At 52.7% G+C, this 24,231-nt stretch overlaps 1 protein-coding gene across 1 annotated transcript; it reads right to left on the bottom strand.

Annotated features, from left to right (window-relative positions):
- Nucleotides 1–71: 71 nt before the first annotated feature.
- Nucleotides 72–23,823, bottom strand: slc27a4 (solute carrier family 27 member 4). The gene is made up of 13 exons (XM_088940750.1): nt 23,528–23,823; nt 20,080–20,248; nt 14,708–15,102; nt 11,648–11,806; nt 11,095–11,164; nt 9,623–9,714; nt 8,488–8,597; nt 6,926–7,135; nt 5,719–5,845; nt 5,252–5,389; nt 4,344–4,508; nt 3,064–3,210; nt 72–2,573 (listed from the first exon to the last, which is right to left on the bottom strand). Exons 2-13 carry the CDS (start codon nt 20,238–20,240, stop codon nt 2,416–2,418), a joined length of 1,932 nt encoding a protein of 643 aa, XP_088796876.1. The 5' UTR covers nt 20,241–20,248; nt 23,528–23,823; the 3' UTR covers nt 72–2,415.
- Between the last annotated feature and the right edge of the window lie 408 nt (nt 23,824–24,231).

Genomic DNA, 24,231 nt, shown 5'->3' with positions numbered 1-24,231 from the left:
AGATGACACAATGACAATTTAAAGAACCAATGGGTTATGGGTTTTAAAAATGAACATCGTCTTGCCATATCTTTTATCAGCGATCTGTTTATTATTGCACCTAAAAACTGGGACAGCTGCACATCACATTTCAGAAATTCACCGATGAAACCCACAGCCGAAGAGTGTGCCCAAGACTGCACTGGACGTGTAGGCGACAAAGTGGACGTTACACCTTCACCCAGCGTGTAAAACTGGAATGTGGACCAGAGGGAAAAGGCACACTGAGCTGCTTTTAAATCCGTCGCTCGGATCACCTTTTTTTTTTTACTCCTAGCGTTCAATCGGATCTAATCCAAAACAACCTTAGATCATCTTACGGGATCGTAATGACAACACAAAACCCAGACTTTGAGACCGCCCTGCTGGGTGCTAGAAAACAGAACAACAATCAAACCTAGAAAAAAAAGCAACGATGACTGACAAATCTGACCTTTGCCCTTTGACCCCCCAGCCATGAATTATACACTGAAAGGGGTCTCTCGAGCCCACCACACATCAGAGCAGTGTGCCTCGCAGCCTATACAAGCCACTCCTTTATCCAGACTTCTTGAGAGGATGAGTGGAATAAAAAAAATTCTTCCTCTGGGGTGTCCAAACTGCTGGTTATTGTCTGTCCTGGGAGAAAGACTGACTATTGTCCCGTCTCTCTACTCGCAGGCCAGCAATTTCTGCAGAATCTGGCCCAGACCCAGCACAGGCGCTCCAGAAGTTAAGGCACAGCGCTTTGCTTTGCTCCTCATTCATGCTGGCGGGGGAAAAAAAAAAAAGACAACTGTTATTTTTCACCCTCTTTTCCTCCACCCTGGATATTTCACCGAGAGAGCTCAGACGCAGATGGATCAGTGTTCTTTGGGTTCGTCCTCGGCAAAGAGGCTGGGGATTTTCACATTTATAGCACCGAGACCACTGGATCAGTCGGGCGGGGAATGCGGCCCTGCCCTTCTGCACCAGACTGCATTTTCACAAAGATCACGCAGAAACACAAACGATTTAAAAAAGCATGAATTGGGTGGACATGTCCCTCACGCATCCGAGCAGCGTGTCCGCCTTCTGGCTGAGCGAATGTAACCCTTTCAACCATACGTGTAAAATTCCCGAAGCCTGCCTGATCTGTGACTCCGGCCTGTTTGTTAAAGAAACCTGCGCTCTTAAAAAAATAAGAAAAAAAAAGTGGTGTTTTTCATTCAAATCTTTTTTTTCTTCCAATCTTCCATACTTGTCATTTGCAGGGTTTTTTTTTTATTACTCTCCAGATGCATCCTGTATCGAGTGTTTAGTCTGTCTTTGCAAGCTTTGGCAGTTGCAAAGGGCTTGGGCTATTTTTAAACTTTGGAAGGAGCAATTCTGTTTGTGCTTTCCTGTTAATTAAGCCTCGCTGATGCAGCATATTTGCATATTTGCTGCGCAGAAGTATAGCAGCACACATAAGCCGTGAACGGATGTCTCAAGATGGGCTAAGAAGAAACTGGGGGAAGTATATAGGTGTTGCACACACCTCTAGGGATGATCATCATTGTGCTTCTCACTTTGTGCAAGTCTAATTGCCTTCCTCCCTGACACTTCCTGTCATTCAGCTAGGACTCATCTTTAGAATTTAAACTGAAATAAGAGTTTAAAATGAACCCGGCACACACCTAGCAATCAGATCGTACAGCAGCCTTAACAGAACGTAAGGCGTAGATTGGAAAATGCACTTGGTCAGATAATGTAATATGTGCCACACCTAACAACAAAATTCAAATGGAATAAATTCCGTTTGGATTTGGTAAGTCAACACCATTTATTTCTCGCAACATTCTGTTTAAAACTCAAACGCCTTGCCGTGGCCTTGCAACACCTGCTAAGCATACACTGAAAAGCAGCGGTTAACATTCTTCAAAATATATTTAAAAATCTTAAATATAAAAACGATGACAAAATTAAAAAAATAAAATCTGCATGTGCTTTCGGAAATACCTAACAGTTACAGCTGTGGTATGTCGCTTTAAAAATGGGTACAAAAAAAAACCGACTCTGCAGGGCCTGACAGTTAACCGACAGCAAACCCCGCTGAGAAACCTGAATATACCGGATCAGCAGGCGGCTTTTCCCCAGGTAAGAGAGAAAGGGTTTCATTTCACGCCAGCCAGAGAAACAAAGGAAGATTTATTTACGTTGTTTGAGAGTCAGATCTGCAAGTTCTGCCCCTTTTGATCCTCTGTGCGCATCTATTTCAGCCCCAGAATCAGCATCCGTCTCCGTTCTTCCAAAATATTAAGGATTGAATTATATATCTTTATTCCCCCCCCCCTCCCACCCCCCCTCTGCTCCTGGTGCAGAGGGTCTGATCTGCAGCATCAGGTTCTGAGGTGTCGGAGATCTCAGTCCTCGACATCACAGTTTCTGCTTTCCTGATAGGATGTTCTGATACAGCTCCTCGTCCAATGGGACGTATTTCCCTTGGCTAGGCTCCAGGAAATACAGTCTGTCGGAGACCGCGTTGGGGTTAAAGCCCTCCCTCTTCATTTCGGTCTTCTGGAACTTGTATGTCCCTGCAAAGAGACAGATCACCACTTCGATCAGAACAGCACTGGGCAAACAGACAGGGACGTCAACTAACATAAACCAGCACACTGCACTCATCTAGCACTCTTCAGAGTGTTATAGAAACTAAACCAAGGTTAATGGGCCAATCAACTGGCTGATTTGTGACAAATTCTCCCAAAAGTATGCTCTTCGGAGGCAAATTCTTAAGTTTCAGTCCTGGTTTCTGGTTCACCTGTCCTTGGAATTACCCTGACTCTCTCTCATGCTCAAATCGGTTAACTTAAAACAAGAGCCACCCCTTTACACAAAGGGTTGTGGGAGTGTGGCACAAGCCGTCAGGCCACGCTGCTGAGGCCGATTCCCTGCCTCCTCCGGCCAGGAGCCTGCGGGGAGCTACGTTCCGAAAAAAAGCACACCGGCGCGGGTTGGGAAGTTCGTACCTGCTCCCCGCTGTGCACATCGATCCAAAGGCTTCCAGGCCGACGTGTCACCCACCTGTCTTGTTGACCTCCGGCAGGAGCCGGAGGAAAACGGGCCGCGCGTAGGGGGGCAGCGCCCTCTCCAGCTTCCTCCCAAACTTCTCCAGATCCGTCCCGTTGTGGGGGTCCGCAATCGCGGCCATGCCGGCCTTCCCTTCAGCGCCTGAGAGGCAGAACATCGAGGCCTTTGAAGGAAGCGGGCCCTCTGGCCTCCTTGAAAGAGGGACCGCAGTCCCAGTTTCTCAGACCGGTTATTAAACCTCGGGAACAAATCCTTGACGGTCTAGAAAACACTGAACGAATTCCAAATCGAGCACAGAATCGTGAACTTTGTTGTAAAAAGTACTGCAAGTCGGCATGTTGCCGCCACCCCCAGGTGCCGCTATGGGCGGGAGTGAGGGCTCCCAGGAACCGTCATGTGATGTGGCCCTTCCTGCTCACTAGTCACTGCACAGGCTAATGCAATGCGATGCAGGACAAGAAAAACCGAAGAAAAACCCTACACACGTCTACCATAGAAAATAATTTGGTTGATGGTTCGATGGACAGCTCAGGTAGGACGTACTGTAAAGCCCGAAGACAGCAGCCCTCCGGGAAGTGAGTCCCAGAGCCCTAATTCTGGGCAGCCCACAGGAATGAGCTGCGTGAAGTTGGCCCCCTACAAACAGCACAAACGAAGAAGCCCACCTCATTCGTCAGTGCTGCGTTTGTGCCGGTTTTAGCCGTTGAAAGTAAGACAAGATCACTTTATCAGCCCTATACAATTTCATGCATTAAGAATGTGTCTTTTCGCAGACTCCAGCTTGCTCTCCATGAGACACACAGACAGGGAGAGAAGCTGGGGGTCAGAGCGCAGGGTCAGCCATTTATACAGCGTCCCTGGAGCAGCCTGGGTTAAGGGCCTTGCTCAGGGGCCCAGCGGAGTAGGATTCCTCTGCCGGCCGCCGGATACGAACTGGCAACCTCCCAGCCACAGGCGCAGATCCTGAGCCACAGAGGCACCGTTCCGCCCCCCAGCTGCTTTCGGTCCTGAGACATACCGCCTTCTTTTTCGGGCGCGTGACGTCACTCAGCCCCCCCTGCTGCGGCACCGGAGAACCGAACCGGTTTCATTCGGTAGTGCCGCGTTCCTGCCGTGGAAAGCAGTGTTTGTGCTGCCGTCGTTCCTGAGATATAACGACCGAGGTGGGTTTCATCGTTTGTGCTGTTTGGAGGGGGGGGGGGGGGGTGGGAGCGACAGGAGGGCCCACAGGAAGCCCGTTCTGCAGGAGCCGGGTCAAGCGGTGGACGAGCTACCTGGCACTGCCACGCCGTAGACCACCACGTCCGTCATGTCCAGGATGCGGCTCAGGGTGCCCTCCACCTCCGTGGTGGACACGTTCTCGCCCTTCCAGCGGAAGGTGTCCCCCGTGCGGTCCTTGAAGTACATGTACCCGAACTCGTCCATGATGAGCACGTCGCCTGCGGGTGGGGAGAAAGGAAAGGAATCAGCCCCCCCACAATACCGGGAGGAAGTCTGGACGTTTCTTGCCGTGCGTCGCGACCGAGGACACAAGAGCTTCCCCCAAGGATAACAAATCAACCGTTCCCCGCGCTGTGTTCCACAGCCAACAAAGGGCAGAGCTGTAGGGTGGCCATAACGGCACAGGGGCTTGCGACTCGGAGGTTGTGGGTTCAAATCCCAGGGGAGGCACAGCTGCTGGTCTCTTGAGCAACACGCTGCACTCGGACGGCTCCAGTAACATAAAGGGGTCCAGTCGGGCAAAGTCGGGATTGGGGACAGTGGGGAAAGAACTCTGCAGTTCAGCCTGCCAGCCCTGCCAATCCAAACAACCCCCAGTGACTGGGAAATACGGGTATCTGCGGAGTTTGGGGTTAGCTGCTCACAGCCCCTGTTACCCTGATCAGCTGCCAGCAGAACCAGGACGTCTCCCCTTCCAAAATGACAGATGCAATAATCCACCCCTCTATTTTCTAACCACTTTTTTCCACTTCATGGTCGCAGGGGAGCTGGAGCCAAGGCAGGGTACGATCTGGGACGGGACGCCAGTCCATCACAGGGTTTTCCGGGCGCAGAACTGCGTCTGAGCAAGGGATTTCCACAGCTGGGAAGACTGGGGGCTCGAAAGGGAAGCCCAGGGCAGTGCACGGAGCCGGCAGGACCATCCCTGTGACCGATTCCAGCTACGCGCCCCGCTACACACCCGAGAGGTACGCGCTGTCCCCCTTCTTGAAGACGTCCCGGGCGATCTTCTTGCTGGTGGCGGACTCGCTGACGTAGCCATCGAACCGCCGCAGCGGGTCGTTCTGAATGATTCTGCCTACCAGCTGCCCTGGTTCTCCTGCGGAGTGAGAGAGAGAGATTACTTTGTGTACGTGAGCCAGCTAGGAGGTCACCCCACATGTTGCCTTCTGCTATAGCTTGGTTCTTAAATAGCGATCCCAGCATACTGGCTTAAACAACATGGCTAGCCAGCTTGTTCCACACACCCACCACCCTTTGTGTAAAGAAGCACCCCCCCCCTTCTCCTTTTTAAATGTCCAATTCATGTTGTTTCCACTTGTGGCCTCCAGTTCGTGTTTCACTGTTGGTTCCAGAGCGCCGCCATGTTGGGCTCAAAGCGTTCAGGAAGATGTTGCGGCCGAGGCGCGAGAAGCCAGGCGCCAGTACCTGGCTTGCAGGGAATACAGACGCCATCAGGCCTGCGGATCAGCTCCATGGTCTCCTCGTCCACCTTCACCAGCCTGGTGGGGTAGACAAAGGGCAGGATCCGGCTGTTGAAGCCGCAGGCGCCCACCTTCCGACAGACACAAAGAAGGCATGGCGATCAGAAACCCACCATCTGCACCATCTGGGAATGCTGCAGGTCGTAACCACACATATCAGAAAGCCAATTAATGCTGCCGAGGGTCAAGGCCAACCGGATCTTATCCTAGGAGCTCAGGGCAGGACTACACCCTGGACAGGATACCAGTCCATTCCCGGGAGCACACACACACACACACCATCAGCAACGCCAATTTACCTGTGGAAAGTGGCAGGCAACTGGAGCTCCCAGAGACACAGCCCTCATGAGCACAAAGAGAACGTGCAGACTCCGCACAGAAGGCTCGGCAGTGTCAAATCAATCCTGAACCCAAGGGCTATGTGGTGGCAGCTCTTAACTGTCACACCACCAGTCCCCCCCCTGATTTTAACCATTCCACCCCAAAAAAAAAAACCCAACAAAAAAGTTTTATGGAAAATGAAACTGACAATAATAGGGCTTTTCATGCCAAAGGAAAGTCCAAGTCTGAGCCAGGAGACCTCCGGGGCCCTATAGCTTGTGACATGTGTCATGCCCTCGAGTTGCCCCTGCCAAAGCTGGTACCCATTTATACAGCCAGGTGCACTGGAGCAACTGTGGTCAAGTACCGCTGTCATGGGACACTCGAACCCACAACCTTCTAACTTCTGAATCTAGAGCCCTGACCACACAGGCCCGCAGTTCCTCCCAGGGCCAGAGAAAGCACAAGCACGCAAAATACAGAATCCCAGAAAAAAAACAACCACCTGTGTTTCACTTTGCAGCAGTGGGGCAAATACAGAGCCGTGACGCAGCATCAAGACACGATACGGTACTGTATGAGGACAAGCGAGTGTGCAAAGTCATTCGATAGCTTAGAGTCAAGCGGTCTTCCGCGGAGGGCTGATAATTTCATACCGGACGTGAGTCCGTGTTTCACCGAGGCTAAAGCTCTGGGGGCAGAAAGGAAAAGGAGACAGGCCCGTAGATCTGAAACCACTTGGGAAGAACACGCCATCATGCCTCCTTCCCAGCATGCCGCCATCCGCCCTTCCAAGCAGGCCCTGCTGCTGACGCCCCCGACTGCAGTACCTTGTTGTCGAAGTTGCCCAGGCTGCAGTTGCACTCGGTGGCCCCGTAGAACTCTGCCACCTGGGGCACGCTGAAGCGGGAGGTGAACTCCTCCCAGATGGACTGGCGCAGCCCGTTGCCCAGGGCCATGCGCACGCGGTGCTGCCTCTCCGACTCCCTGACCGGCTGGTTCAGCAGGTAGCGGCAGATCTCCCCGATGTACTGCACAATCTGGGGCATAGCAAACACGGGCCTGTGAACGCCAGGAGCCACACAGCGCGGAGTGTCACACACCACACAGACTGCACAGCTCAGAGTGTCACACACCACACAGCTCAGAGTGTCACACACCACACAGCTCAGAGTGTCACACACCACACACACCACACAGACCACACAGCTCCGAGTGTCACACACCACACAGACCGCACAGCTCAGAGTGTCACACACCACACAGCTCAGAGTGTCACACACCACACACACCACACAGACCACACAGCTCCGAGTGTCACACACCACACAGACCGCACAGCTCAGAGTGTCACACACCACACAGCTCAGAGTGTCACACACCACACAGACTGCACAGCTCAGAGTGTCACACACCACACAGCTCAGAGTGTCACACACCACACACACCACACAGACCACACAGCTCCGAGTGTCACACACCACACAGACCGCACAGCTCAGAGTGTCACACACCACACAGCTCAGAGTGTCACACACCACACACACCACACAGACCACACAGCTCCGAGTGTCACACACCACACAGACCGCACAGCTCAGAGTGTCACACACCACACAGACCGCACAGCTCAGAGTGTCACACACCACACAGCTCAGAGTGTCACACACCACACAGCTCAGAGTGTCACACACCACACAGCTCAGAGTGTCACACACCACACACACCACACAGACCACACAGCTCCGAGTGTCACACACCACACAGACCGCACAGCTCAGAGTGTCACACACCACACAGCTCAGAGTGTCACACACCACACCAACCACACAGCTCAGAGTGTCACACACCACACAGCTCAGAGTGTCACACATCACACAGCTCAGAGTGTCACACACCACACAGCTCAGAGTGTCACACAGAGCACACAGCTCAGAGTGTCACACAGAGCACACAGCTCAGAGTGTCACACACCACACACACCACACAGCTCAGAGTGTCACACACCACACAGCTCAGAGTGTCACACAGAGCACACAGCTCAGAGTGTCACACACCACACACACCACACAGCTCAGAGTGTCACACAGAGCACACAGCTCAGAGTGTCACACACCACAAACTTGGGAAAACCGAAGACAGAAACGGAAAACATTTTGTCTGTGTCGAGACCTTTCGGTTTTTCGGGGGACCAGCCCAGCCCAGATTCAGTGTGGGTAACCGAGACGTTCACACGGAGCCTGAGGTGGGTTGCGGTATCTAACGGGAGTCAATCTGGATGTCAGCAGGGGCCGAATGAACTAAGCAAACGGTCTGGTGTGAGTAAGTTATCGTGAAAACCCGGAGTGGGACGAGGCCCCGTGCCCGGAGCCGGCGGCGTGGAGGCACTCACCGTGCAGTTGTACTTCACGCAGTCGTCCCAGAAGCGGGACGCGGAGAACTTCTTCCTGATGACCACCGTCATGCCGTGCAGCAGGCACTGCCCCACCCCCACGATGTTCCCTGGAGGGCCAGAGAAGCCGCAAGGACATTCTCAAGAGCGCTCGCTCGTTTCTATACAATCACTGCGATACAGTACATTTCAGACGACACCCCTGACTGAGGATCGGTCCACCTCCAGCAACGCTCACAGCAGCGGCCCCACTGTGTTCACGGTAATACGGGAATGCTCCGCCCACAGCAGGTGGCGCAGCTCTGCCTGGGATGTGAACAGCTGTTCATGAGCTTCCCGGGGCCCAAACTGCGCCTCAGCATAACCAGCCCCCGTGAATCACCACATGAGCCAGGTGTGCTGCTGCTTTCAAGGGGGCACCTGAGCCATGCGTGCCAGCAAACATGCTTCTGGTGAAGTCACTTAGCATCAGGCTTCTTACCCTCATAGCACAGACCTCGGAGAACACCGGGTCTGGTACTAGTTAGGAATCAAGGGACATATCACATGCTGGTCCGTGTTGCTTTGGATTAGTCCTATGATTACTCTCTAATACTGGAGGCCACTTACAAATATAAAAAAGACACATTGGTCTGCAGTTAACAAGAGCTTGTTAGCTTCCATGTGGCATTTTGCTGCATGTACAATATTTTAGTAGCAAGGCTCCCTAAAAGTTATGATCCGCTCAAAGCAGAGGGACATGGCTCCTATCTGGCCAAATTTCCCCTTGGCCTTTACCAGTCATGGCCTCCTAATAATCCCCATCTCTGAACTGGCTCCATCACTCTGCTCTCCTCCCCACTGAGAGCTGGTGTGTGGGGAGCGGACTGGCGCAGCATCCAGGTGGGGCTGCACACTGGTGGTGGTAGTGGGATTCCCCATGACCTGTAAAGCACTTTGAGCGGAGTGTCCAGAAATGATTATAATTATATCTGTCACTCTTTCAAAATGTCCAAATCAAGGATGGCTGAAGCTGTAGGGCACAGGGTTTTAACTATGACTGGTGAGAATGCTACCGTGTTGCATCTCACGAAAACTGCACTTCAGTTAAAGAACATGAGGTAACCACAGCTCACTGCAAGCCCCTGTCTGTTACCTGCAGAGTGGTAGAGGGGTAAGCAGTCATACAGGACATCATCAGAGCGCATCCTGAAGCCGTAGTAAACCAGCGCTGCCATCCGATAGTACCTGGAATAGAGACGGAGACCCAGTCAGACTCCTGATGTCCACCTGGAGGCTTCAAAAAGACTCACGAAATCAATCTTTCAAATGTACCAGCTCTAAAGACTCAGTAAGAGATCACTTTATCAGCCCTGTACAATTTACTGCATTAGGAATGTGTCTTTTCGCAGACCCCAGCTTGCTCTCCCTGAGACACACAGACAGGGAGAGAAGCTGGGGGTCAGAGCGCAGGGTCAGCCATTTACACGGCGCCCCTGGAGCAGCTGGGGTTAAGGGCCTTGCTCAGAGGCCCAACGGAGTAGGATTCCTCTGCCGGCCGCGGGATTTGAACCGGCAACCTCCCAGCCACAGGCGCAGATCCTGAGCCACAGTGCCACCGCACCGCCCCAAATTTTTTATTTTTTTGCAAGTCCTGTCCTGTCCTGCCCTTGACAAGCATAAGAAACTGTGTTTGGCTATGCAGGTGCCTTCTTGCTACATTTCACCCAGATGCTCTGAATAATAAATTCAATCACGGGCACCATGTAAGACGTCGGTATCGTCTCAGACATGTGCCCCACAAAAAGGAAGCAGAAAGGACAGAGTGAGGAGGGAACACGAATCTTGAGGACACGTGGGGTCAGTCAGCAATTTTCTACAGCAGGTGGCTCAGACTCCTGTAGGCCCCGCGTGTCTTCTGCTTTCTGACCCAGCCCGAGTTTTCAAATTAATTCAAATCGTCTTGATTTAAAAAACATAAACGTGGACTATTTCGATATTTTATGCTCCTAAATTATGGAACTCACTGCCACTTTTCATCAGGCAGGCAAGCTCGGTACATTGTTTTAAAAAACATGTGCAAACATACCTTTTTAATCTTTGTTCTTTCTATTTATCTTTCTGTTTTATCTTTTATTGTTCTTATTCCATTACCACTTTCCTTATTTTTATTTGTTTCCTTTTTTTTAAGCATAAATGGACATGTATGTGGCTGTACTGTATTACTGTGTTTTCCTTGACAACTGAAAGTCTCTCTCTCTCAATTTTAAGATTGTATTTTTTTGCTTGGTTTGTGCAGCACTTCGAGCTGCTATTTGTATGCAAGGTGCTCTATAAATAAGGTTTATTTTTATTATTTTCGAAATAAACTTAAAGAGCTGTGAGGCTGAAGAGAAGCATTGCAACAACCCACTTCAGTTAAGCAGTTCAACACATTACACCAGTGGGAGCTCGGGGCTGTGCGTTTGCAAACCTCCAGAATTTCAGCCGAGGCCACGATTTCCAAGAGCCATGCATTCATTTTGAAAGAAAGACCAGCACTTTGCTTTCAGTGTCCAGTTTGCCCAGCACAGCAGAGTGGCTCACTGGCTAAGCCACAGCAGAACATCTCATCTACCGCTGGCTCACCTGCTGTGCACCACAATCGCCGCCTTGGGCATGCCCGTCGTGCCCGAGGTGTAGATGTAGAAGAGGCGATCTGCGAGAGGGCAGAGGAAACATCTTGTTACCCGTCTTACGAAACTGCGAGAAGCAGAATTTTTTCCCCCCCCGTTCAATTAAGCTCTATAATGAGACGGGGATATGATCACACCAAAACGCACATAAGAATGTTCTTTAATGAAGGTTTTTAACGTTTAACACAGTCATAAACATATTGCACAGTTTTTATAGGCAAACCACAGAATCGTTGATTTCCAAAGACTTGGATCAATTTAAAATGCGATCAAATCACGCTCCCGATTGGTTATGAATTAAGATCCTGGGACCGAAATCTAACCTCCCTTCAGCCCAGGACAACCAGTTTACTTACCTGATGGAATGACTTGCCTATCGGATCAATTATATACAAGAGAAAACTTTGTCAAGCCTGGGAAAATAAAGAAATTCTAGAAACAGAAAAAACTAGAGGAATTTAAAAAAAAAATATGGTGCACCCTTCCTGTAGCACGCAGAAGCTCACCTACGAAGCCGCGTTGGGGCGCGCTGGGTGGGTGAGGGGGGGATGCCTCCAAAAGGGGCTCCAGGCACTCTGTCCCCTCAGGGACCTTCTGGGGGTCCCAGTCCCCCGAGCAGAACATCTTCACTGTCTTCCCCATGGAGCTGTGGACCTCCCGCACAGCTGAAAACAAAACAGGCAGAGACGTGGCCACCTCAGACCTGGGGTCCTGAACAGCAGAGCCACAGCAAACACAGTTAACTCTGAAACTGAACAAGCCGCAGAGGCCTGAGATCAGATTGAGCCCACTGTGACAGACTGTAAAGGTTCTTCCAGCTGCCTCAAACATTAAGCTCGCCTGATGATGAATGGAGGCCATCTGGCCCAGCTTGCTTGACCAGAAGTTTGTTGTGGGTTCTGTTCATTAGCAGAATCGTCTTCATCACCTGCACTGAAGTAAATGGACGTTGGATGTTCATGATAGCTGAGTTCAGATTTATCCAGTTCTGATCTCAGAAGGCTGTTCCATCTGGGTCTTTTTAAAGTACCAACACCGAAAGAGCTGGGTGGGATTCTTGAATAAGTCCAGTTAACCCTTTTATAGTGGCTGGCTGAACTGGTCTGTGAAGCTGCGGATACAGGCACCCTCTTTGGCGGGATATCCCTGTTTGAAAGCACAAAATCCTGCCCAAGTGACAACAACATCCACACAACTTCCTCTTTCAGCAGGAAACAAGACCTCTGCTTCTGGTGATCAGTTGCTCACCCACACGCTGCTCTGTTACCAAGGGGAAAAGAAACTGCACTGCAATATCCTGTAGTCTGTGGCTTCAAATAGTGTAACTCTGAGCTCGCTCACACACACTCATCCTCCTCCTCACCCTCACTCTCTCTCGCCCGCACTGACCCTGACCCTGACCCTCACCCCCTCTCTCTCTCTCGCCCGCACTGACCCTCCTCCTCACCCTCACTCTCTCTCACCCGCACTGACCCTCCTCCTCGCCCTCTCTCGCCTGCACTGACCCTCCTCCTCGCCCTCACTCACTCTCTCGCCCGCACTGACCCTCCTCCTCACCCTCTCTCGCCCGCACTGACCCTCCTCCTCACCCTCTCTCTCGCCCGCACTGACCCTCCTCCTCGCCCTCTCTCGCCCGCACTGACCCTCCTCCTCACCCTCTCTCGCCCGCACTGACCCTCCTCCTCACCCTCACTCACTCTCTCTCGCCCGCACTGACCCTCCTCCTCGCCCTCTCTCGCCCGCACTGACCCTCCTCCTCGCCCTCACTCACTCTCTCGCCCGCACTGACCCTCCTCCTCACCCTCACTCACTCTCTCTCGCCCGCACTGACCCTCCTCCTCGCCCTCTCTCGCCCGCACTGACCCTCCTCCTCGCCCTCACTCACTCTCTCGCCCGCACTGACCCTCCTCCTCGCCCTCTCTCTCTCTCTCTCGCCCGCACTGACCCTCCTCCTCACCCTCTCTCTCTCGCCCGCACTGACCCTCCTCCTCACCCTCTCTCTCTCTCTCCCCCGCACTGACCCTCCTCCTCGCCCTCACTCACTCTCTCGCCCGCACTGACCCTCCTCCTCACCCTCTCTCGCCCGCACTGACCCTCCTCCTCGCCCTCTCTCGCCCGCACTGACCCTCCTCCTCGCCCTCACTCACTCTCTCGCCCGCACTGACCCTCCTCCTCGCCCTCTCTCGCCTGCACTGACCCTCCTCCTCACCCTCACTCTCTCTCGCCCGCACTGACCCTCCTCCTCGCCCTCACTCACTCTCTCGCCCGCACTGACCCTCCTCCTCGCCCTCTCTCGCCCGCACTGACCCTCCTCCTCACCCTCTCTCGCCCGCACTGACCCTCCTCCTCGCCCTCTCTCGCCCGCACTGACCCTCCTCCTCACCCTCTCTCGCCCGCACTGACCCTCCTCCTCACCCTCACTCACTCTCTCTCGCCCGCACTGACCCTCCTCCTCGCCCTCTCTCGCCCGCACTGACCCTCCTCCTCACCCTCACTCACTCTCTCGCCCGCACTGACCCTCCTCCTCACCCTCTCTCGCCCGCACTGACCCTCCTCCTCACCCTCACTCTCTCTCGCCCGCACTGACCCTCCTCCTCGCCCTCTCTCGCCCGCACTGACCCTCCTCCTCACCCTCACTCTCTCTCGCCCGCACTGACCCTCCTCCTCGCCCTCACTCACTCTCTCGCCCACACTGACCCTCCTCCTCACCCTCTCTCGCCCGCACTGACCCTCCTCCTCGCCCTCACTCACTCTCTCGCCCGCACTGACCCTCCTCCTCGCCCTCACTCTCTCTCTCGCCCGCACCGACCCTCCTCCTCACCCTCTCTTGCCCGCACTGACCCTCCTCCTCGCCCTCACTCTCTCTCTCGCCCGCACTGACCCTCCTCCTCGCCCTCACTCTCGCCCGCACTGACCCTCCTCCTCACCCTCTCTTTTGCCCGCACTGACCCTCCTCCTCGCCCTCACTCTCGCCCGCACTGACCCTCCTCCTCGCCCTCACTCTCTCTCTCGCCCGCACTGACCCTCCTCCTCGCCCTCACTCTCTCTCTCGCCCGCACTGACCCTCCTCCTCGCCCTCACTCTCGCCCGCACTGACCCTCCTCCTCACCCTCTCTTTTGCCCGCACTGACCCTCCTCCTCACCCTCTCTCGCCCGCACTGACCCTCCTCCTCGCCCTCTCTCTCTCTCGCCCGCACTGACCCTCCTCCTCACCCTCTCTCTCGCCTGCACTGACCCTCCTCCTCACCCTCACCCTCTCTCGCCCGCACTGACCCTCCTCCTCGCCCTCACTCACTCTCTCGCCCGCACTGACCCTCCTCCTCACCCTCACTCTCTCTCGCCCGCACTGACCCTCCTCCTCGCCCTCACTCACTCTCTCGCCCGCACTGACCCTCCTCCTCACCCTCACTCTCTCTCGCCCGCACTGACCCTCCTCCTCGCCCTCTCTCGCCCGCACTGACCCTCCTCCTCGCCCTCTCTCGCCCGCACTGACCCTCCTCCTCGCCCTCACGCACAATGATCGCCAACACAGCCGCCCCCCTCTCCACCCCCGCCCTGCCCCTCACCGTCCGTCAGCTCCCCGCCGAAGACCAGGGCCCGGGCGTTGGAGACGGCCACGCAGTGCACCAGGGCATCCAGCCGCAGGTTGAAGTTGATGAGCGCCGCCTCCACGCCGATCTTGGCCATGCCCAGCCACAGGCCCACGTACTGGCAGCGGTTCTCCATGAACAGCGCCACCACGTCGCCGGCGCGGTAGCCCCGCGCCCACAGCAGGCTGGCCACGCGGCTGGAGTAGTCGTCCAGCTGCCGGAAGGTCCAGGCCTCCCCCGTGCCCTCGAAGACCAGGGCCGTCTTGGGCCCGTGGCGCCGCACTGTCTCCGCGAAGATGCGGGGCACGGTGTTGCCCTGGCGGAGGTGCCGGCGCACGTGGAACTTCACGGTCAGCAGGACGAGCGCCGCGCTGCGGGGAGGAGGAGGGGGGGGGGGGGGCGGAGAGGCGTCAGGAGACGGTGGACGAGAGGCGCCCCCCACCCCCGCACGGGCAGAACGAACGGACCCAACTGCAGCTCTCGGGTGGTGAATTGAGCACTAATCCAATCACAGCATCAGTGAAGCCGATGGTGCAGAAAATCGCCAAAGGAATTAATTAGATAAGGGCTGCTCTTCTTTCTGCTCTTAAACACTTCAATTCTAGAAGCAGCATAGCACCTTTCCAGGATTTACAAACCCCTGGCTCCAGTGAGCCACTTCCTGTAGAGACACTAAAGTCGCTATCCTATCAAACCTGGATTCCTAGTTCTGGGTTTCATTCCCAGCCGGTTTTCAGTGCCATAACTTAACCCACACTTGTTTTCTTTGTCTGGCTGAGCTCCGATGAAGCTGGAGGATTGCGAGTATTCGGGAGGTTGCCGGTTCAAATCCCACAGCCGGCAGAGGAATCCTACTCCGTTGGGCCCCTGAGCAAGGCCCTTCACCCCAGCTGCTCCAGGGGCGCCGTATAAATGGCCGACCCTGCGCTCTGACCCCCAGCTTCTCTCCCTGTCTGTGTGTCTCATGGAGAGCAAGCTGGGGTGTGCGAAAAGACAAATCCCTAATGCAAGAAATTGTATAGGGCCGATAAAGTGATCTTATCTTATCTTCTCCTCCGCTTGTTGGCCTTTTTGACTGACTCAGCTCTTACTAGTGGACTATCGCTGCTAAACAGACACAGGCAACAATGACCCTATCTGACACGCCAATAAAGAGCAGCTGTTCCTTCTGCAGACGTGCAATCGGGTGCATTTCAGGCGGCACACCTGACTGAGGGGCAGATCTGGAACCATCTGACTGGGAAAGGATAAAGATGGCGAGTGGCTCAATTAATTTACAAAATCATCGGCGACAAAAATCTAAAATCTCGGAACTTGGTAGAGGGCGGGTACCAAACACACAGCCCCTTCTGAGCTCGGAGATTAACAAGCCGGCCCCCAGGAACAAAGAAGTGAAATCAATGAGCCTCTGAATTAACACGGAGCTCAAACCAGAAGGCAGCAGCGTGCCTCCAGGAGCTGGGGAACGGCTGATCTTGGAGTGAGGAGACGGCGAGTCTCAAAGCCAGGCGTGGCTCAGCTGGGTTGATTACTTGTTTCTAGTCTGGCAACAGCAGCACGAGGCTGGGCTCGATCGCCGCCGAAAGATCCTGCAGCTTCTCTCTGTCCCCCCAGCAAAGTACTTGTTTGACAGGTAAAATCCTTTTTTAAAAAAAACAAAATCAGCGAAATTACCCCCTTTGTCTAATTAAAGAACACCAATGCATCATTGGTATGCAATGCATACCAATGTGTACCAATGCAAGAGAATATCAGGGGAAACACGAAACTCACAGTCTGCACAGTTGTAGCTCTTTGTGAAGAAAGCTGGGCCCCTCCCACCACTTCTCTGTTTCCTCGTATTTCCGGAATGTGCAGACTTTCCTGCTTTCAGGAGAACCTGCTGCACAGAAACTGCAGCAACGGAACCCACCCAGCAGAGACCCGCTGAGGAAGCCGGAAGCACATATTTCCTTTTAACCGAAAGCCAACTCTCAAACGGCCGGGGCTGCCTTGCAGAGGTCTGAATCACTTCAGCCGCTGGGGCAGATTCTTCTTGCGTACAGCGAAACTCCAGTGACTGATGTTGCAATGCACGGTTCTGTGCGGTTCTGCAAATTCCCGTTTTTAGATTTATCGCGGGCGATCTGTTGGCCATTACCGCCGGAGGCATAATCAGAGCTCAGTAAAGGACTTTACTGGAGTTTTGAACTCTGCAGTCCTGAAGGCTCTCTCGTATTTAATTAAAAACAAAGCCTCCCACTTCTATCTTATTCTTTTGGGGTTACATTAGGGTTCCACTCAAAGGTGACTGATTTACCTTTATGTTCCCATCAACAGGGGGGTCTCCAATCCTGTTCAATTCAGCAGATTGTGCCTTAGTAAACCACCAATCTCTCAAGATCAGGCACACTCTGACTGCGAATGCCTGCACAGGTGATCTGCTCACTTAAGATAAATGAAGAGATCACTCTGAGCTAAACTCAACCACCAATCTCTCAAGATCAGGCACACTCTGACTGCAAATGCCTGCACAGGTGATCTGCTCAATTAAGATAAATGAAGAGATCACTTTGAGCTAAACTCAACCACCAATCTCTCAAGATCAGGCACAATCTGACTGCAAATGCCTGCACAGGTGATCTGCTCAATTAAGATAAATGAAGAGATCACTTTGAGCTAAACTCAACCACCAATCTCTCAAGATCAGGCACAATCTGACTACGAATGCCTGCACAGGTGATCTGCTCAATTAAGATAAATGAAGAGATCACTCTGAGCTCAACTCAACCACCAATCTCTCAAGATCAGGCACACTCTGACTGCGAATGCCTGCACAGGTGATCTGCTCAATTAAGATAAATGAAGAGATCACTCTGAGCTCAACTCAACCACCAATCTCTCAAGATCAGGCACAATCTGACTGCGAATGCCTGCACAGGTGATCTGCTCACTTAAGATAAATGAAGAGATCACTCTGAGCTAAACTCAACCACCAATCTCTCAAGATCAGGCACACTCTGACTGCGAATGCCTGCACAGGTGATCTGCTCACTTAAGATAAATGAAGAGATCACTCTGAGCTCAACTCAACCACCAATCTCTCAAGATCAGGCACACTCTGACTGCGAATGCCTGCACAGGTGATCTGCTCAATTAAGATAAATGAAGAGATCACTCTGAGCTCAACTCAACCACCAATCTCTCAAGATCAGGCACAATCTGACTGCAAATGCCTGCACAGGTGATCTGCTCACTTAAGATAAATGAAGAGATCACTCTGAGCTAAACTCAACCACCAATCTCTCAAGATCAGGCACACTCTGACTGCGAATGCCTGCACAGGTGATCTGCTCAATTAAGATAAATGAAGAGATCACTCTGAGCTCAACTCAACCACCAATCTCTCAAGATCAGGCACACTCTGACTGCAAATGCCTGCACAGGTGATCTGCTCACTTAAGATAAATGAAGAGATCACTCTGAGCTAAACTCAACCACCAATCTCTCAAGATCAGGCACACTCTGACTGCGAATGCCTGCACAGGTGATCTGCTCAATTAAGATAAATGAAGAGATCACTCTGAGCTAAACTCAACCACCAATCTCTCAAGATCAGGCACACTCTGACTGCGAATGCCTGCACAGGTGATCTGCTCAATTAAGATAAATGAAGAGATCACTCTGAGCTCAACTCAACCACCAATCTCTCAAGATCAGGCACAATCTGACTGCAAATGCCTGCACAGGTGATCTGCTCACTTAAGATAAATGAAGAGATCACTCTGAGCTCAACTCAACCACCAATCTCTCAAGATCAGGCACAATCTGACTGTGAATGCCTGCACAGGTGATCTGCTCAATTAAGATAAATGAAGAGATCACTCTGAGCTCAACTCAACCACCAATCTCTCAAGATCAGGCACACTCTGACTGCGAATGCCTGCACAGGTGATCTGCTCACTTAAGATAAATGAAGAGATCACTCTGAGCTCAACTCAACCACCAATCTCTCAAGATCAGGCACACTCTGACTGCGAATGCCTGCACAGGTGATCTGCTCACTTAAGATAAATGAAGAGATCACTCTGAGCTAAACTCAACCACCAATCTCTCAAGATCAGGCACACTCTGACTGCGAATGCCTGCACAGGTGATCTGCTCAATTAAGATAAATGAAGAGATCACTTTGAGCTCAACTCAACCACCAATCTCTCAAGATCAGGCACACTCTGACTACGAATGCCTGCACAGGTGATCTGCTCAATTAAGATAAATGAAGAGATCACTTTGAGCTAAACTCAACCACCAATCTCTCAAGATCAGGCACAATCTGACTGCAAATGCCTGCACAGGTGATCTGCTCAATTAAGATAAATGAAGAGATCACTCTGAGCTCAACTCAACCACCAATCTCTCAAGATCAGGCACAATCTGACTGCGAATGCCTGCACAGGTGATCTGCTCAATTAAGATAAATGAAGAGATCACTCTGAGCTCAACTCAACCACCAATCTCTCAAGATGAGGCACACTCTGACTGCGAATGCCTGCACAGGTGATCTGCTCAATTAAGATAAATGAAGAGATCACTCTGAGCTCAACTCAACCACCAATCTCTCAAGATCAGGCACAATCTGACTGCAAATGCCTGCACAGGTGATCTGCTCACTTAAGATAAATGAAGAGATCACTCTGAGCTCAACTCAACCACCAATCTCTCAAGATCAGGCACACTCTGACTGCGAATGCCTGCACAGGTGATCTGCTCAATTAAGATAAATGAAGAGATCACTTTGAGCTCAACTCAACCACCAATCTCTCAAGATCAGGCACACTCTGACTGCGAATGCCTGCACAGGTGATCTGCTCAATTAAGATAAATGAAGAGATCACTCTGAGCTCAACTCAACAGGCACTGCAGCCCCTCAAGGAGCAAAGCTCCCTTGAAGAAAACAAAAATGAAACTGGTGATTTATGGCAGCCTACTGGACAAGTACGCACAGCTTGGAGCTGCTCAGAACCAGCGTTACAGATCCCTGCTCTAAAGGCGTCCATTAACACCGGTATAAAGGTTGAGGAATAAGCAAGACTTGTGATTGTTTCCGAATACTGGACAATGACAATTCTCCACAGCAGTCTGAGCCACTGAGGTTTTTTTACAAACTGCAGTCTCTCTATCTGGGGGCAGATCATGCTTCTTTATAAATGCATTTTCGCTGCTCAAACCCCCCCCGCCAACAGATCTGCCTGGATCTCTTAATTTCAAAAGAGCTCAATGCACATGGACGCCCATTCTCCTAGCACGTTTGAGCTGGAACCCACACGCTCCTGTCCTAGAGAGCCGAGGGCTGGCCGGCCGGCACTCACTGCAAGTCTCTCCTCACGGTCTTCGCGAAGATGCGGATGAACTTCCAGCCCCCCGAGCCCAGGTAGAAGATGAGGAGGCCGGGCAGCACCTGGACCCAGGGAAGGCCGAGGACCAGCCTCAAGAGGAAGAGCACGGCCGCGCACAGCGCCAAGCGCAGCATCCTGGCACCTGCAAGCAAGACAGGGGGCGGTTTAGCACTGTGCCCGCGGCCTCCTACAGTCCTGCCCCTGAACTGTGATCCCCCTGGCAGACACGCGGAGATGACCAGCTGCCCGCACTGTGTCCAGACCCATGGCATCAGTACGGGCCGCACGGTGGCACACAGGGGTGAGTTTTGCTGCCACCTGACTCTGCGGCCTTGGGTTGGATGTGGGTCTGGCAGCCTTCTTGCGTGGAATTTTACAAGCTCTCCCCTTGGGGGAGAGATGCCTTCACCTTCAAGCCCCGTCTGGCGCAGAAGTAACAAACGCATCCACCGCCACCCTGCTTAAATTCCCCCCCCCCCCATCTTGATGTTCGGTCTCTCACTCACCACTACAGCCACATCAAAGCAGGTAGGTTCATCTGCTCTCGTGAGCTCTAGTGCAAAATTCAAACACTGCCCCCCCCCCACCCCGCTAATTTCAATAAACGAACAGTCCATTACAGGGTGGCGGTGAGCCAGATGCTCACTGGACAGACAATGGGTGGACAGCAGATGCTGGATGAGATCAGTCCACTACTGGGTGGACACACACACACACAAAATGACTCACAGAGGCCAATCAACCGAGACGGCATGTCTGGAGACAACTAGCAGGCAGCCTGAGCCTCTGACAGAGACCCACCCGGATACAGGCGCCATGCGAACTCCGCACAGAAGGTGCCGGACTAGAACGTCAACCGGAAGCCAAGAGCTTCGAGGCAGCAGCAGCACAAGGCACCGCGCTCCCCCAAAAAAAGTGAAACTGAAAAATTCCTGAGCTCCCCAGCTCTGAAAACAACCGCATTGCACGGCTTCAATGTCTTTTTAGACGTAATCTGCGGGTAGAGACAGGAGGGGCCTTTCTGCCTCTGCTACATGAACGATACATGGGACTTCAAATAAGATTAAGGCAAGCAAACTTGGTTTTTATTCCAAGCGCAACTTTTTTTTGTGTGACGACTACATGCAATTTCGTCTCTCTCACATGAGCGGAGTCATGCTGGATAAATTAGAGCTCTTTAGTCCATTATTAAAGAGTGCTGCTCTCCGTCAGAAAGGACAGCATTATAGCAGGGAGCTGGGGGGAGAGGGGCGGCGAACGCAGGGCAGACTTGGGGCTCTGTAGCTATCTGCTGATCGAGATCCTGCCCTGCGACAGCTCCAGTAAAGAGCTCGCCTGCAAAAAAAGAGGCACCAATACAAAATGCTTTGGATAAAGTTAATGACAAATACTGTCCCATTTAGTCAAAGTACCTGTAAACTAAACTAGAGCAGAGACCGTCACGCCTCGTTGTGAATATGCTGAAAAGGCAACAGCTTCTACTCGGAATCTCCAGGGTCTGGTAGAACTCACTGCTGCACTTGCATATATGTATTTTACTTTAAAGGCAGACAAATATGACTCTACTGTTTGTTATCTGTCCTCTAACAGAACAGATCAGGGGAGTCTTCATCCCTGGTCCTGGACAGCCCCAGTCCAGAAGGTTTTACAGGTCATAAGTCATCGATATCTAAAGATCTGGTTCAAGTAATCAGGTGATCTGTTAGATCACGCAGCCAAAGTTAGAGAACAAACTGATTTCAAACAAAAATCAGGGTACACTTCTGACGTGAAGGTCCGGACTTGAACGGAACAAGTTACTTGTGAAATTCAAAAATAACTTCAACGTGCTTCTCACCGTGATAAAGTTACAACGATGAGGTTGACCTGGACCAACTGGACTCCCGGATCCCGGACTCTCTTGAGAATAAAGGCCTTCCATTAAAATGAAGTCCTTACAAAAAACACCCTCCGTTTCTATACAAATGCCCCACCTCAACAGACACCTTCAGTTATTTTTGCAAGGCGTCCATTGCAAAAGAAAAGCTTTTGATAACTATATGTAATACATCTAAAAAAACACATTTAAATTTGAAAGATTTTGTTGCTTTCCTTTATTCTAAGAGCTTTAATTTGGAGTGCTGTAAACGTGCAGCATCACGTTAAAAGACCATAAGAAAACGTCAGTTGGGGCTGGTAAATAAACAGCTTTATCCTCCGTGTACAGGCACTTGAAAGGCGCCACGGCTGTTCTGTTGCCCAGTACGCTTCAACAGGAGCGCCCGGGCGAATCACAGCCCGCCGGAGCGGCTCGGTTCACACCCTGCACCTTCCCGGCTGACTTTCGCAGGCGGAGCCCGTCGCCTGCGCACCTGCAGGGGAGACCACCGGTGGCCAGGAAAAGGAGGTGGACCGGGGCGGGGAGGAGATTGAGGAGAACAGCGAGCTACGACCCTTGATTATGCACGGAGATTACCAAAAAGCGGCGCCTGTATCTAGTTTGGAGCTCAAGCGAGATCGGGAAAAAAAAAAAAGGGTTTAGGAACGAAACTTTGTTTGACCGAGCCTAGGGGAGTGTTTCCTCTGAAACAATGCCCAGCGCCTTTGCGCGTCCACCCCTCTCTCCGCGCTGACCGGTGCGGATCGCAGAGGAAGGCAGGCGGTCAGCGCGGAGGGGGGGGTATGACCGCAATTAGCAGCAAAGCCAACCTCAAGGTGTCCCCTACGGACATTCCGGTCAACATTTAAGTGTGTGTATATGTAGGGGGTGGGGGGGGGGAGATAACCTCACCTCACCTAGGAACAATCCCGCAGTCATCGGTGGATTGAAACCAGGCAGCGGACTCGGCCGCGAAAGCGAGCAGTCACCCCTTCCAGGGGTCAAAAGCGTGAAAGGGGTTTAACCGCAGTGCGTGAGGCTGCCGGCTTTTCTGCCTTTTTTTTTTTTACATCGCATCCACAAAAAAAAACCACCCCACCATCGGTCCCTTTCGGTTTTTTTTTTTTCCCCCGACGCGTGTCGCGCAGGTCACTTCGTCGCCATGAAAACGGGCAACACGACGAGCACCGGGACAAGCCGTCGCCGCTCCCGGCGCTGAAAGAGGAGGAGGCATCACGCCTGGAATGAATCCACCAGGGTCCCAGGCTTCTAAGCCACAAAGGTGCGCATCGCTACCGCAGGACACCGCCGTCAGCATCGTCTGTTTTCGCCCCACACGCCTACGTTTCCCTGGGCTGGCCGCGGTGCGTGAAGTGGGAGATGTAAATAGACGCGTGAATTAAGCCATTTCCCGGGCTAAGAAGCTTAAACGCATCCTCAACAGCAGTCAAACGGGCAAGGTTGTTAAACGACAGACGGGGAAGCCGGCGCTATGAATAGCCTAGATTAAGGCAATGGAGGACCCGGAAACTGCGCATCGAGAGACGGGCTGGGGAGACATACCTGTTATTTCTCAATGAAATCCTCCCCCCCGCCACGAGCAAGCCTCCAAACTTTCTGCGAGCGGCAGATCGGAACCCGGTCCGTCCCAAACCACCTCGATCCGCTTAGATCGTCCTCTCCCGGCTGTGCATGACACCCCGACTCCAGGAGGGGAAACCGGGCGACCCGCCGCTCTTCTCGCGTCCCGGGCAAGACCGCGCTCCGCGTCAGCTCGACTTTGCCCCCATGTCCCTCAGGCCGTCGGTCTTTCTCTTTCTCTCTCTCTCTCCTTTCAGTCCGCGCCTCTGTACCTGTACAACATCCCTCGCTGACCTTTCAGTTTTCTCAGCCCCTCCCCTACGCGCTACCTGCAGCGGCGCTCCATGCGTGCGCTTGACTGACGGGCACCCCGGCCAACCCAATCGGCGGCGGCCGTATTGTCTGCAGCGGGCTGGGGCGGGCTCGCCAGGAACAGGCCCCGCCTTTTAAACCCCCAGCGCCGCGCAATGTCCGCTGCCGCCGGCTCCACGCTTCGGACTGGCGGCGACCAGGGGCCGTGGTTCTGGAGAGCGTGATCTGCGCCGGCAAGATCAGACTTCGGCGTGGCTGTCTGGAGTGAAGCGCAGCTCACAGAGAAAGGTGAAAGAAACACAAAGGATGGGCACCCCAACAATGGAACAGGTCTTAATAATAATAATAATAATAATAATAATAATAATAATATT

Source organism: Atractosteus spatula, chromosome 23 (genome assembly GCF_055471065.1).
Source record: "Atractosteus spatula isolate fAtrSpa1 chromosome 23, fAtrSpa1.hap1, whole genome shotgun sequence".
NCBI classification, from domain to species: Eukaryota; Metazoa; Chordata; class Actinopteri; order Semionotiformes; family Lepisosteidae; genus Atractosteus; species Atractosteus spatula.
The sequence above is the reverse complement of the archived record's forward strand: the minus strand, read 5'-3'. Positions and strand labels throughout refer to the sequence as shown.